At 40.2% G+C, this 15,078-nt stretch overlaps 1 protein-coding gene across 1 annotated transcript in view; it reads left to right on the top strand.

Annotated features, from left to right (window-relative positions):
* nbeaa (neurobeachin a) overlaps nucleotides 1-15,078 on the top strand; it is an 831,637-nt gene that overhangs the window by 723,572 nt on the left and 92,987 nt on the right. The window contains exon 45 of the mRNA XM_048597909.1: nucleotides 7,838-7,978. Coding sequence (XP_048453866.1) covers nucleotides 7,838-7,978 — 141 coding nt within the window. The remainder of the gene's footprint in view (nucleotides 1-7,837; nucleotides 7,979-15,078) is intronic.

The following is a 15,078-nucleotide window of genomic DNA, read 5'->3' as shown; positions in this document are numbered from 1 at the left end:
TACTCTAAGAAAAAGAATGAAATCAGAAGGACAACCCAGCATTGGCCTTAGAGAGGTGCAGGAGAAGCTAGTACATGGTTTTGCCAGCTAACAGGTTCTGAATAGTAAAAGATATTAACCACTGCTGTGTGTTAATGTGTTTAGTAAATAAACCCTTCCTCTACTTGTTTTCTTCATGATTCAGAAGGATGACCATTCAGCCTGACTTGGTTTTTTAAAAATGAGATAGTTCATTATTGCATGCTCAGTAGAGTGAAAGGCAACAAGTTCACTTGAATAAGAAACCAAAGAGCAATGGATGAAGAATGGCTTCACAGGTCTGTCCTATCAATGGAGGAATGTACCACATCCATAAGCCAGGCATTCCATGAACGTCTAGATGGTGTGTGGCTATGCCTGGAAGAACATGTCAGTGTGTACCTATTACTCTGGGAGGAGTCAAAAGGCATTCATCCTGAATGAGTCATTGATATCTGCCATATTTTTGCCATCATGAAGAATTAGACTGTCAGGTGATCAGATTTACCCAGTCTATAGTTGCCTCATCACTGCCTCACATACCGTAGAACATCTACAATGATGATTTTGCTCCCACTAGGGATCATTGGAAGCAAACTATTAATGGCTTGAAACAATGATTCTGCTTCCTAGATGTCTTTGTGGGAAATGTCCTCCACTCGCCAAAGAGTTTGTGATTGCCTTCTATATCCTCCATACCTCTCTTTTGTAGGGTGCATCCATTTCCAGCAGGTCTTGGGTATGGCTCCTTGAGGAGTGAAGGAAGAGAATGAGACAGAAAGAATGCAGGCATTCTGAGTGGATATTTAAAATCTGGTTTTCCTGAAATCTTATCTCCACGTCATAGTTGCTCCATAATTCCTGACCTTTCAATCCACTGGTCACATAGCATCACAGTGAGCTCTTGGTCAAACTTCTGAAATAAAATTAACTACCAAAAAATCATTCCATAACACTTTTATCCAACAGTACTTCCAATGTGCATACAATACAGAATTTTTCACCATTGGTCACTACCTTCATTCTTTCCTTCTTGGTACCTTTTGTCTTAGTGCTCTCGTGCACTGCTAGAGCTAGAAGCTATCACACAGCTAGTAGTAAGTTACAAACTTTCATCGGAGGAGACTAACGTGCCTGGCAGGAAACAGTGGAACAGCTATGGATCTGTCTTTGGACTAAGCTATCTCAGCCTGGATCAGCAGCAATCAGAGCTTGCTGGTAAAAGCCAATTGGCTTGAGCATTGGCAAAGTAGAAGTGATGAGAACATTAAGGCTTAGACAGGACAACAGGTTCATATATCACAAAGCCCCTGCTATTCCCCTGGGATGGTGCCTCAGCAAATCTGGTAATCTGTCGGAAGACAGATTTTTGTACGGATGAGAGAGCCTGAATGCTCTTTGAGCACTGCTGTCTGAAGCCATGACGTCAACAGTCTGGGCCTACATAGCAAGAGGTGTAGTAACATTGCAATAAAGAAACAAAGCATTCATCCAGGGGAAGTGTTACCAGCAGAATAAAGCAGTTCTGGCTGAAAACAAGGGCAAGGAGAATCTCACCTACCATTACCTGCTTTCTTTCTCCCAGAATTATGATAGGGATCCTGTTGTGTTCACTTTCCATCCCACCAGCCTCTGTTTCAAATGATCACTCTGTTATTTTCACCACCTCCAACATGACAGCACTACCAAACACATGAGAGGAGAAAATATCAACATTCCAAAGGTATCAATACATCCCCAAAACCCTATTTTACTTCTCTATCACTCTCAACACCTCATTTCTCTCCCGCACCTTCTCATGCAGTTATAAGAGGTGCAACACTTGCTCTTTTTTCTCTGCCCACTGTCCGAGGCCCCAAGCACTTCCTCCAGTTGCTGCAGCAATTTATGTAAAGCTCTTTCAATTGTCTGTTGTTCTCATGCAAGCAGCACTGCATAAATGTGGTTTCCGTTACACTGGGGATACCAAATGGGGAAAGGGTGATTGCTTTGCAGAGCACCTCCATTCAGTCCAAAAGCATGATCTTGACCTTCCCCTTGCTTGCCGTTACCACTTGCTCTCATACTTATGTTTCTTTCCTAGGCCCGCTGTAGTGTTCTAGTGATGCTTAATATAAGCTGGAGGAACTGCACCTCATTTTCCAATTAGGCATTTCCAGCCTTCTGAGTTGAACATTGAATTCAACAGCTCAAACCATGAGTTAGCTCTGTCCTCCATTTTGATACTTTTCCCCCAGTATGTGTCTTGTCATCATGTTTTACTTTCAGTCAGAGATTACCTTTATTCTGCTATTAACACTGATTCTGGACCAGTGCTCCATCCATTTCCACGCCTTTGCCTTTAGTTCCATAATGTCTTCGATCTCTACTACCTCCATCCTCTAGCATTTTCCTGGTTTTCTGTTTGTTTCACTTGGCCTTCTCTCTTTCCTTTCAATGGCATAAAACCCATCCTATTTCTGCGTCTCTTCAGTTCTGAAGAACTGTAGTATTTTGCTTTCAAATATGTGATCTCTGATTGTTGATCCATCCACCAAAGAAAACAGTTATTCCTCATCTACTCAGTGCAGTATCCTCATGATTTTGAATTTCTCCACCAAATCACCTTCTCTCAATCTGCACTTTCCCATTGAGAACACCCACTTTCTCCAGCCCATTGCATAGCCGAAGTTCTTCATTTCAGGAACCATACAGTTTATCATAACTCCCTTGCTTATGTACTCTTTGTTGTATCTATAAACCTCAGAATCCTAAATGCATTAAAAATCACTTTCTCAATCTATTCTGCCACTTTAATTTGTGCACATATACCCAAGCTCCTCCTGTTCCTGCGCTCCCTTCAGAATCACACCCATTATTTTATATTGCCTCTTCATATTCTTCCTAACAAAATGAATCATTTCACATTTTGCTGCTTAAATTTCATCTCCCAATTCCACCAGCTTGCCTATGACCTTCCAAAGTTTAGTACCACCTTCACAGTGAACAAGACTTTTGTCTTTGAATGAAGTCACTAAAGGGCAGCCTGTAAATGAAGAAGGAAAGGAGATCCTTGCAGCTCAAGTGGTAACAGTCAGGTTGGTAGGAAAAGCATTGCCTGTACATGTTCTGACTATGATATGACAGATCAGATTGGGGTTAATCAAGGGTAATGCCACTAAGCCAACAATTTAGAAGCAGGTTTAGAAGACGATGTAGTGGTTGACCCTACCACAGATTGCAGAGACAACGAGGAAAGAAAATGCATTTTACTGGCTTCCAGCCAACACTTCAAATTTAATACACTCATCCTTTTACTTAAATGCCTTATAGCCGTGGACACCCTGACTTTTGCACTATCCTCCAGCCCAACAGCCATCCAAAGAACTTTCCATTCCTTCACCCCCAACATCAGTCTCTAGCTAACAAACACAGAATGCTGGAGAAACTCAACAAGTCTGGCAGCATCTGTGGGGAGAGAACCAGAGTTAACGTCTCTTCTTCAGCATCCACAGTATTTTGCCTTTATCTGTCTTCAGCTGCCTTGTTCTGAAGTTTAAAATCCCTTCCCCAAATGTATTTGCCTCCACACCTGCTTTTGATTTTCAATAAATATTTCTTAAAATCTATCTACTTGACCAAGTTTTGTTAACCTGTCTAACATCTGTCTTTGGATGGATATCAACGTCTGTCCACATTGAAGGCATTATATAAATAGACATTTTGTTTTATTGTAACTGTTTGGCTTTATACATTACTTTGACATGGATAATTCTTGAGAGAGGGCATGCACTCTACTACATCATGCCAGAACACACCTATGATCCTCAATGTACTTGAATTTCATAAAATAACCATTTTTTCTTTGAGGCTTGTGTAAAAAATTCAGCTCCTACCCCTGGCAAGATGTCACTAAACCCAGGTACTTACAGAATCATTCATGTGGAAATGAAACCACTGTCACCTTCTGACTCAGACGTACAATTTCAAATCAACATCAATTACAAGGATTCACAAGGGTATATGTCTTAACTGACAACTGGAACCAGTCAGGCTTCCAGACAAAATTTATCACTGACAGAAGTCCTAGCAATTCTTGTATGTTTAGGATGGTTTTTGTAGATATTTACTGCAGGTTGATTTACATTGAAGAATTACCTACATTTTTAAATCACATTGGACTCCTTTCCATACAAAATTTCTCAGTAGTAAGCAATGTTAAGTTGAAAATATGATGTAAAAGACAACATTAATAATCTTAGTAGGAATGTAAGCAGTGACTCCTATACACAAGCATCTCAAATCCATTAACTTTTTGGCATCTCTGAAAGGTGTCTTCATTTCAATGGTCTGGATTTTCCAATGTCCAGATAGTTTTTCCTGCAGCGTTGATAGGAGTTGCACATGTGGACCCTGCTGAATCTCCATCGTAGCAGAATCTGAAGGAATTGCACAGAAATGGAAGATTTCACTGGACAATTCCCATATGCCTGAAACCCTTCAAAAATAGCGATTTAAATCTCTGAATTCAGAGGGTTCTGCTACAGTTGAACAAATAGTTACTCACTCAGGGAAAATTAGACTATTGAAAACCTAATTTAACTCCTGAAGGGTCACTGGAACTGAAACGTTAACTCTGCTTTCTCTCCGTAGATGCTGCCGGACATACTCAGTTTTTCCAGTAATTTTGTTTTATTGTTTCTGTTTCTAACTCCTGAGTAGCTATTCAACTGACACCCCCCCTCAAATTACCTCATACACCCTCAACTACAATCCCCCAGATCCCTTCAACCTCCAGTCTCTGACCAAAAACCACTGCTCTGAGCCTTGTGTATCTTAAACATTTTTTCTCTTACATAGCCCCTTTGCCATCTTGATCCCTGCTATTCTACTTACCAGCACGCTACCCTATGTTACTTTTCTCCTTTTCCACTTGACATTCTACCCAGCTGGCACCTTACCCCTCCTACCATCCTCTGGCACCTTATCCACTATCCACCTGGCACCCTAACCCCCTGTTCACTTGGCACCCACTTCTAACACCCTAAGCTCATACTTATATACTTACTCTTTCACAGAACCTGTCAAAGGTGCTGTAATGTAATACTGGATCTTTAAATTACGTAATGTGGCAACTGACCACCGTGAAAAAAGGGACTGCAGTTTGCTTTCCCCTGACTGTTCTATGCTGGAGTACCTGTCAGAATGGAAGTATAGCTCCACATTTCTGAAGAAGCTTTCATCAGAATTTCTTATCAAAAATGCAAAGCACATTTATTTTGCAAGAAACGGGGAAAGGAGTGGCAATCTTTCTGTGATGGCCCCTCCTTGGATTTGGGAGTCCTCATGTCTAAGTCACAAAAAGTTAGCATCCAAGTTCAGTGGGTGATAGGGAATGTTGGCCTCCATTTCAAAGGGAATAGATTTTAAAAATGGATAAGGCTAAAACTATACAAGTTGAAAGACTTTGAGCAGTTTTGGGCCCCTTATCCAAGGAAAGATATATTCGTATGAGTGGCAGTCCAGAGAAGGCTCATTAGGGTGAACCTGGATATGGAGGGACTGTTTTATGAGGAGAAGCTGACTGGGTTGGGCGTGTACCAGTTAGAGATTAGAAGAATGAGATGTGACCTTATTGAAACATACAATGTTCTTAGTGGATTTGACAAAGTAGATGTGGAGAGGTTGTTTCCCCTTGTGGAGAGTCTAGGACCAGGGACTCCTTTTTCTATCCTTTCTGAAGAAGGGTCCCGACCCGAAACATCAACTTTCCTGCTCCTCTGATGCTGCCTAGCCTGCTATGCTTCTCCAGCTCCATACTGTTTTATGCCTTATCTATTCTTACTCTGCCTTATCATTTTTACTGCTACATACTATAAATGAATGAATGAATTGAATTGAATTGAATTGAATGGAATCAATGAATTGGCTTTATTGTCACATGTACTGAGATGAATGCACCCACTTCTCACAAAAAATATTAATTTCTACAGTTGTAAAACAAATTGAGTTTTCAGGCATTTCTCTGGCTAATGTCAGTATCATTGTATTGTATCATCCATCATATGACTGACCAGGAATCTCTCCCAGGCTGACATCCTGCCATTAACATATATAGGAGAGGTGTGTTATGAATGTATCTTTGTTGACTGTCAAGTCCTGGAGTGAACCTGGGGCTTTTGGCTTGGAGGCAGGGACCGTAACCACTGCCCTGCAGGACTTTCCTATGGACTAATAATCCAAAGTATTACTAGGGAGTATTGACTTCCCAGCATAACAGATTGAGAGTTCCAAACCCAGTCCAATAGTAATAAACAGCTAAATGCCCGAGGTGGCATTCATTTATATCCAACAACTACAGTCCGTAACAGCAACATGGAAGCAACTTCAACGTAGGGACTGAAGTGATGTAGGGAAGTTAGGGATGAGCAATAAATATCAGATTTGGCAGGGAGAGCCAGATCCCAAAAATGAATAAAAATGAATTATTTTAACCGTTTTGAAGAGAATGGCATCATTGATATATTTGGGGAAACTAAATATGGCTATGATGGAGTGCTGACAAGACATGTTTATGAATAACTCAAAAGATGGCTTTAATGTAGATCTGCATAATGTCCTCATCGTGTGTGTAAGCATATGTGTGTGTACAATATATATTTGCTGAATTGCTCTTTATAGGAATTATGGTAGATTTTTCTTACATGACACATTGGGAACTTTATATATGTATATATTATATAAGAAAGAATAGACAAATCCTTCAAAGAGCAATTCAGCAAAAATGAAAAAAAGAATTAGCAAGATAACATTTCATTGAAGATAGTATAATCTGCTGTAATCTGTTTAGGAGCATCCAAAAAGAATAAGTAGCATAAAATTTAAACTATTTTGTGGAAAGATAAAGATTTTTCTGTTCAAATTAATTTGATCATTACATCTGTGACTTAAATGTATTTAAGATATAATTTTAACAAAACCATTCCACACTGCTTTTTGTCTTGAAACACTCTATGCTTTTTTTCCATTCAATATTTTATCTTAAAGTCTATAGTATGTGATGGGTTGTTTCTGATTCATATGACATCACTGTAAAACATGGACATGTTTAACAATTCTGCACCACAGGATTTAGTTGTCAAGCACTCGATATAATCCAGGCCTTGCAGATAAAAAGTCACGCTAAACATGCCAATTAAGTGTTATAGGGGTAATATTTCAAGCATTGTATGTTTTGAAATACCACATTTTTGGACAGTATTTTGATGAAGTTTTTACATTGGTTGTTAACCTACCCACTTCTTTATATTTGAACACAATGTTGTGTGGTTAAAATAAGGAGTTTCACAGTTCTCAATTCTGACTTCTATGTAACTGATAAGAGCTGATGTTTATACAGCATTCTGGAAATTAAATGACAATGAGGCAAATGCATATCACAAACCACAAGTTAGCAGCTTGTTAAACAATTGGACAAAGCAAGGTGAATCAAATTGAATCACTGCTTTGTGACCCATCTGGAGTGGCCTTTGCCGGTGCTGTTTTTAGTCTGAACAATAACACTTAACAGTATGAAAGTTGCCATTATTAGTATTATATTTAGTAAGAAAGAAAAGTGTAATATAATTTATTTAAATACATGTAAAAACATTTCCCTTATTCATTTGCAGTGATAGAGAAATGTTGCTGTTTCCCTTACAGAATAAAATGATTTGGAAAATGTATCACCATGCAATCTATTACTATAATTATGAGCAACAATCCACTTTAGAGAAGCTACAGTTTATTTCTCCAGGTACTGTTTAAAGCTAACATCAATTGCTTGCTATCTATATTTCAGCCTATTGGATCTTTGAACCCAAAACGTGCTGTCTTCTATGCTGAACGCTATGAGACATGGGAAGATGATCAAATTCCACCTTATCATTACAATACTCATTATTCTACAGCTACTTCCACACTGTCATGGCTTGTCAGAATTGTGAGTATCTTTACTTACATATGTTATTTAAACTTATGCAATCTTAGGCAAAAACAAGCCATTCAGTAACCGGTCTACATTGGTAATAAATGAAAACAGAAATTGCAGAAACTCAGCAGATCTGGCAGCATCTGTGGTGAGGAAACAGAGTTAACATTTTGAGTCCAATGACTGTTCTTCAGAACAAACTGAACTTGAAACATTAACTCTGTTTCTCTCGCCTCAGATGCTGCCAGACCTGCTGAGTTTCTCCAGTAATTTCTAATTTTGTTGATTTCAGATCTCCAGTATCCTGAGTTATTTGTTTTATTTTAGTGGACCATGTTGATTTTTTGGATAAATTCTGATGGAGCTCAGGAATTTTTTAGACATCATATTGTGATTTTTTTAAAAATTGGTTCCTACTGTTTTGTTACCCTTCCCAACTAAAATCTCCGAACATTTCAAAGTTGAGAGCAGCACAGTGAACCTTTCTCAACCTTTCACAGTATTGTTCTGCTACGGTTATGCTATAAGATGCATGAGAGTTAGACCAAATTTTCCATTATTTCTTATGGAAACTCCTGTGGTGTCTACTCCAGTGTATCTCCAGAATGGGCACAGAAAAATGATGAGTCTGTGAGAAATTTAGGGCTCACAGCTTGGTGTTAGGAAGGAAGATGTGCTAGAAATTTTGAAAAACATGAGGATAGATAAGTCCCCTAGGCCAGATGGTATATAACCAAGGTTTCTAGGGTAAGCGAGGGAAGAGATTGCTGCACCTTTGGCGATGATCTTTGCATCCTCACTGTCCAGTGGAGTAGTACCAGATGATTGGAGGGTGGCAAATGTTATTCCCTTGTTCAAGAAAGGGAATGGAGATAATCCTGGGAATTACAGACCTGTCAGTCTTACTTTCGTGGTGGGCAAATTATTGGAGAAGATTCTGAGAGAGTGTATTTATGATTTTTTGGAAAAGCATAGTTTGATTAGAGATAGTCAGCATGGCTTTGTGAGGGGCAGGTCATGCCTCACAAGCCTTTTTGAATTCTTTGAGGATATGACAAAACACATTGATGATGGTTGAGCAGTGGATGTGGTGTATATAGATTTTAGCAAGGCATTCAATAAGGTTCCACATGGTAGGCTCATTCAGAAAGTAAGGAGGCATGGGATTCAGGGAAATTTGGCTGCCTGGATACAGAATTGGCTGTTCAATAGAAGACAGAGGATGGTAGTAGATGGAAAGTATTCAGCCTGGAGCTCAGTGACCAGTGGTGTTCCGCAGGGATCTGTTCTGGGACCTCCGCTCTTTGTGATCTTTATAAATGACTTGGATGAGGAAGTGGAAGGGTGGGTTAGTAAGTTTGCCGATGACATGAAGGTTGGTGGAGTTGTGGATAGTTTGAAGGGCTGTTGTAGGTTGCAACGGGACAATGACAGGATGCAGAGCTAGCCAAAGAAGTGGCAGATGGAATTTAACCCGGAAAAGTGTGAAATGATTCATTTTGGAAGGTCGAATTTAAATGCAGAATACATGGTTAGTGGCAGGATTCTTGGCAATGTGGAGGAACAGAGGGATCTTGGGGTTCACATCCAAAGATCCCTCAAAGTTGCCACCCAAGTTGATAGAGTTGTAAAGAAGGCGTATGGTGTGTTGGCTTTCATTGGCATGGGAATCGAGTATAAGAGTCGCAAGATTATGCTGCAGCTCTATAAAACCCTGGTTAGCCCACCCTTGGAATATTGTATTCAGTTCTGGTCGCCTCATTATAAGAAGAATGTGGAAACTTTAGAGAGGGTGCAGAGGAGATTTACCAGGATACTTCCTGGACTGGAGTGCAGAACCTATGAGGAAAGGTTGAGGGAGCTAGGGCTTTTCTCATTGGATCAAAGAAAGATGAGAGATGACTTCATAGAGGTGTACAAGACGATGAGAGGCATAGATAGAGTGGATAGCCAGAGACTTTTTCCCAGGCCGGAAATGCCTATTACAAGAGGGCATAATTTTAAGGTGATTGGAGGAAAGTATAGGGGAGATGTCAGAAGTAGGTTCTTTACACAGAGTGTGGTGGGTGCTTGGAATGCGCTGCCAGCGGTGGTAGTGGAGTCGTATACATTAGGGACATTTAAGCAACTCTTGGATAGTCACATGGATGATAGTAAAATGTAGGGAATGCAGGTAGTTTGATATTAGAGTAGAATAATAGTTTGGCATAACATTATGGGCTGAAAGGCCTGTACTGTGCTGTACTGTTCTATGTTCTATGTTCTATGTTCTATACATGGAGAGAATCACTAGCGCTAAATTGAATGTCAGTCAAGTAACTGCATCCCAGACCATCCATTTTGTAACTTTTTTATTAACAATTTAGTATGCAGTTATCTGTTAAAATGTACAACTGAGACATATTTGCAAGTTAAGTTCTCCTCAAAACAGTTTATCTTGAATGTATTATTTTCACCTTAATATTGTGCAAATTAATGTCTTAAAAGTTTTGCCATTTGAACTTTTTGCTGTGTTTGGTCTAGGCAATTGCTCATTCTGTTCACCCACATTTTAGGGAGTGGGAGCAGTTGATTAGGCCCAAGCCTTAACTCTATTGAAAAAAATTGGAATAGAACCAGAAGTTTCAGCACAGAAGGAGACTATTTGACCTGCCATGCTGGCTCTCTTCAACTCAGATAAACCACTCCCGTCCACTTTCCCAACAGTCTTGCAACTTTTTTTTTTAGGTGCTGCGAATAGTTCCTTCCACTACCCCAGAGATTAATGCAATACCCCATGAATCATAGCCTGCCAACCTGAAAATGAGCAATTTGTCCCTGTTCACTGATTTTTGTCCACTAACCAGTTAATAATCTTCCTTCCCATGGGTATCCACATGGGTCTGTCTCTTTATTGGGTATGTAGAACATTCCTTGTTCTAGTTCTACTCAGGCTCCCCGCCACAAGATTTTTTCCAGTATATTGATGACATTGCTTGTGCTGCTACCCTCTGTTTGTTGGAACTGGAAAAGTTGATAAATTTCGTTTTCAATTTCCACCTTGCCCTCACTTCACCTTGTCCATCTCCAATTCCTCCTTCCCTCTCTTGACATCTCTATTTCCATTTCTGGGGATGGGCTAGCCACCGATATCCATTACTAACCACTGACTTCCGCAGTTATCTGGTCTATACATCCTCACACCTTGATTCCTGTAAGGACCCTATCCCATTCTCCCACTTATTCCTTCTTCATCACATCTGTTCTGATGATGCCAGCTTCTGCTGGGGGGTGTCTCAGAAATCTCCACGAGGATTCCCCACTAGCACTCAACAGGGACCTTAGCTGCGTTTGACCCATCTCCCACACTTCTGCCCTCACTCCTTCTCTTCCCTCCCACAACCACAGTAGTATCCACCAGAAACAAAAACAGGAATTGGTGGAAGAGCTCAGCAGGTCTGGCAGCATCCATGGAGAAGAATCAGAGTTAACGTTTTGGGTTGAGTGACCCGTCCTCAGAACTCAGTTTTTCCTTGGTTTTTATAGGATCATGCAGTTCTCATTTACCACACCACCAGCCTTCGCATGCAAAGAACCTTAAGTTGCCATTTCAGTCCCCTCCAGCAGGATGCCATGACTGGACACATATTCCCCTCTCCTCCTTGTCAGCATTCCATAGGTACCGTTCCCTCTGGGCCACCTTGATCCACTCCTCCTCCATTCCCAACACATCCCCACACTCCATTGGCACCTTCCTAGGCAAACACAGGAAGTGTACCACTTATCCATTTACTTCCTCCTTCCTCACTATCCAAGGACCCAGGCATATTTTCCAGCTGGTGCGGCGATTTATTTGCACTCCATTTCGTCAAGTCTACTGTATTCACTGCTCATCTCCTCTGCATTGGGGAGATGAAATGCAGATTGGGTGATTGCTTTGCAGACATCCTGTGTTTTGTTCATAAAAATGATCCTGAGCTTCTACTTGCATGCCACTTCAACACACCACCATGTTCCTATGTCAGCATTTTTAGCATAGGCCTGCCGCAGGGTTCCAGCAGAAGCTCCAACAACAGCATCTCATTTTTCACTTGGGGACCCTGCAGCCTCTAGGACTCAACATTGGGTTCAATAACTTAAGAATTAGAACCTGTTCTGTCCTATGTTTCTTACCCACCCCCACACCCTGGACCTGTCATGCATGACTTGCTTTCAGCCCAGGACGTTCTGGCCTACTGTCAGCTCTCATTATCACTTAACCAGCTTCTCTTCTGTCCTGGCTTAATATCAATAATTCCATTGTCTGCCTATCTCATTCATATCGCTCTCTGGGCTCTGTCTATATCTATCTGCATCCATTCCCCCCCTATCCCAAGCCAACCTCTTCTGCAGCATAAATATAACCTTTTCCTAGCTGCTATCAGTTCTGATGAAGAGTCACTGGATTTGAAACGTTAAGTCTGCTTTCTCCTCACACATGCTGTCAGACCTGCTGAGTTTCACAAGCAGTTTCTATTGTTGTTTCAGATCTCCAGCATCTGAAGTTTATTGTTTTATAACAATCTTGTACGTAAGTCTTTGACTCTTAGTTAGTTAAAGTTAGAGAATTTGAGTAGTTCTGCATTACTTACATGGGTAGTTACCCAGGAAATATTAGAAGAATAAAACCTAATCTAATTCTTGGTTAACTCCATAACTGACATCATTAACTCTCAATAAATCCTAATGACCAGTAACTACCCTCCTACCCCTCCTATTACATCCTCAACCACTTGGCTTCCTCCATGACCCTCTGACTAGCAATGAACTGACTAACACCCATAATCCAACTACCTCTAATCCCACCAACTGCCCACCACCACACAAATACTCTCTCGATCCTACCACACAACCATCCTGACTAACCACTGATACAAGAACAAGTCCTCTGACCTGACTAAACCTCCCTCTTAACCCAAGTTACTCCCCCACCTGAACTACCCCTCCTAACCAGACCTGGCTATCATCCTAACCTGATTATTCCTCTCAGCTATAGTTGGAGGTCATGTCCTGACTTCTGTCAACTGTACTGCACTCCAAAAGAGCTCCTCAAGTGATGTGCTGCGCATTTCTGTGACAGCCAGATGAACTACTACATTGAGCAGGGAAGTATTAATTTAGAGGTAATTGGACCATCATTGTAGGTCTATCTATAGCAAATGGACTGCAGAAGTTCAGGACAGAAGCTCACCATCACCTTCTCAAGGGCAATTAGGGATGGGCAATGACCACTAACTAGGCAGTGACGCCCATGCCCCACAAGTGAATTTAAAAAATTGATGCTGCCTGAAAGATCCGGGCTATATAGAGTGAGTGAAATGTATTTGGGTGTGAAGGAGAACAAAGAGCAATGTGGTGGACAGAAGAAAGAAAATGTCCAAAAGTTTTATGGTGCAAAGTCATAGGGCCTGATCATTGGATGAGAAAGGGAACAAAAGATATGCCTAGAGGAGGTGTGAATGGCAAGACAGCAGCCATCTATTCACAAGGGGGTGGAATTATAAAAGGAACAAGAGAAATTAAATAAACCAGCAAAAAAAACATGGTGTAAGGGATTATGAATAGAACCTCTAATAACCACTAGCTCCATTTTGCTTCATTGTTTTTGCTTGTTTGTTTTTTCCTCTTGTTTCTTTCTTTTGAACATAACCCCTATAAGTATAAGCATATTCAATTGTTTCTATTCATTCATGGGATGTGTGCATTGCCCATTTTTTGCCCATCCCTAGTTACAGTTAAGTAGATGGAGAATTGCTTTCTTGAACTGCTGTTATCCATTTGGTGTGGGTAGACTAACAATGCTATTACGGAAGCATATTGCAGCCAAACCACTCAGTTGGTAGATAAGATATTTGTTCAAGTTTATTTCTAACTATCAAAATAACTTGCATATTTTAGATACATGCACCCAATGTTAATTTTTAATTTTTTTTAGATTGCTGCAAATATTATATTATTAATGCTATCATAAAATTTAAATTAAGATAGGTCTTGCTACAAACTACTTTAGGTCCTAAGAATCACAGAATTTTTAAGCAGGCATTTGTAGTTAATACTATTAAATAGAAATGGAATTGCTACAAGGAGTGTAACTTTATTAAAGCTTTGGACAGGCAGTCAGCCATATCTACTAAAACTGATTAGGTTGCACAACTTGACATGAAATTACAAAATCAGATTAGGCAATGACATAACCTTTGGGTTGCACTACTGCATGGATTTTTGATGTTTTTACAGAATACACTAAGATTATTCTGCATTCCACATTACTTTGCTTCCTTCAGTGAATGGCAGAAATTTGTTGTGTGCAATAGTTTCTGAGTGGCACAAATGTAAAACTTGCTTTCAATTCATATTTTGTTCTTGTTCACTGATATTAGTTGTATGCAATAAAAAGGCTTATTTTACAAGATTCAGGACCAAGCATGGAAAGACTGCCCATGTTGGCATATATAAAATTAGTTCAGGTTGCATATACATATAGGGGCTGTACAATGTAGGATTTATTAATTTGTGAAATCCCTTTCAGGTTGGTTCTTTTTCAGCCTGTGGGTTTGAAATTCCATATTCATCTCACATTTTCAAAATAAAACTTTATAGTCAGCCTTTAAAAACAGAACTTCTTGCAATACCTTGGGACCTATTTTAACTGAAACACAGAGAAGAGAATGTTCAAAACTTAAGCTATTCAACAGATCTTTTGGGGGACTGCTCATAGTGAGTTTGAATTTTAACAAGAGCAAGTGTGTTATGCCATTGACCTGTCGAGATGGGATACAGTCCTTGATCAAGCAGTTCCAGAAATGGGATGCAGGCTGTGGTAATTCTGGGATGATGTCTAACCTTGGCAGACTTACTTTTATTCATTAGTGGGCTGTACCCGTCATTGGCAAGGCCACGATTTATTGTCTGTTCCTAATTACCCTTGAGAAGGTGGAGGTGAGCTGTGGCCTGAAAACACACAGTTAATCGATTCAAGAAAACATTTCCCCAACAATTTCTCAAGGGAAAGCTCAAAGGCAATTTTTAAGGGATTAACAGAGTCAGACAGCATTACAAGTCCCAACTTCTGTTGCTTGCCATGTTTATGTTCC

This window comes from Rhincodon typus, chromosome 6, assembly GCF_021869965.1.
Source record: "Rhincodon typus isolate 14 chromosome 6, sRhiTyp1.1, whole genome shotgun sequence".
Taxonomy (NCBI): Eukaryota; Metazoa; Chordata; class Chondrichthyes; order Orectolobiformes; family Rhincodontidae; genus Rhincodon; species Rhincodon typus.
This window is presented reverse-complemented; position numbering and strand designations above follow the sequence as displayed.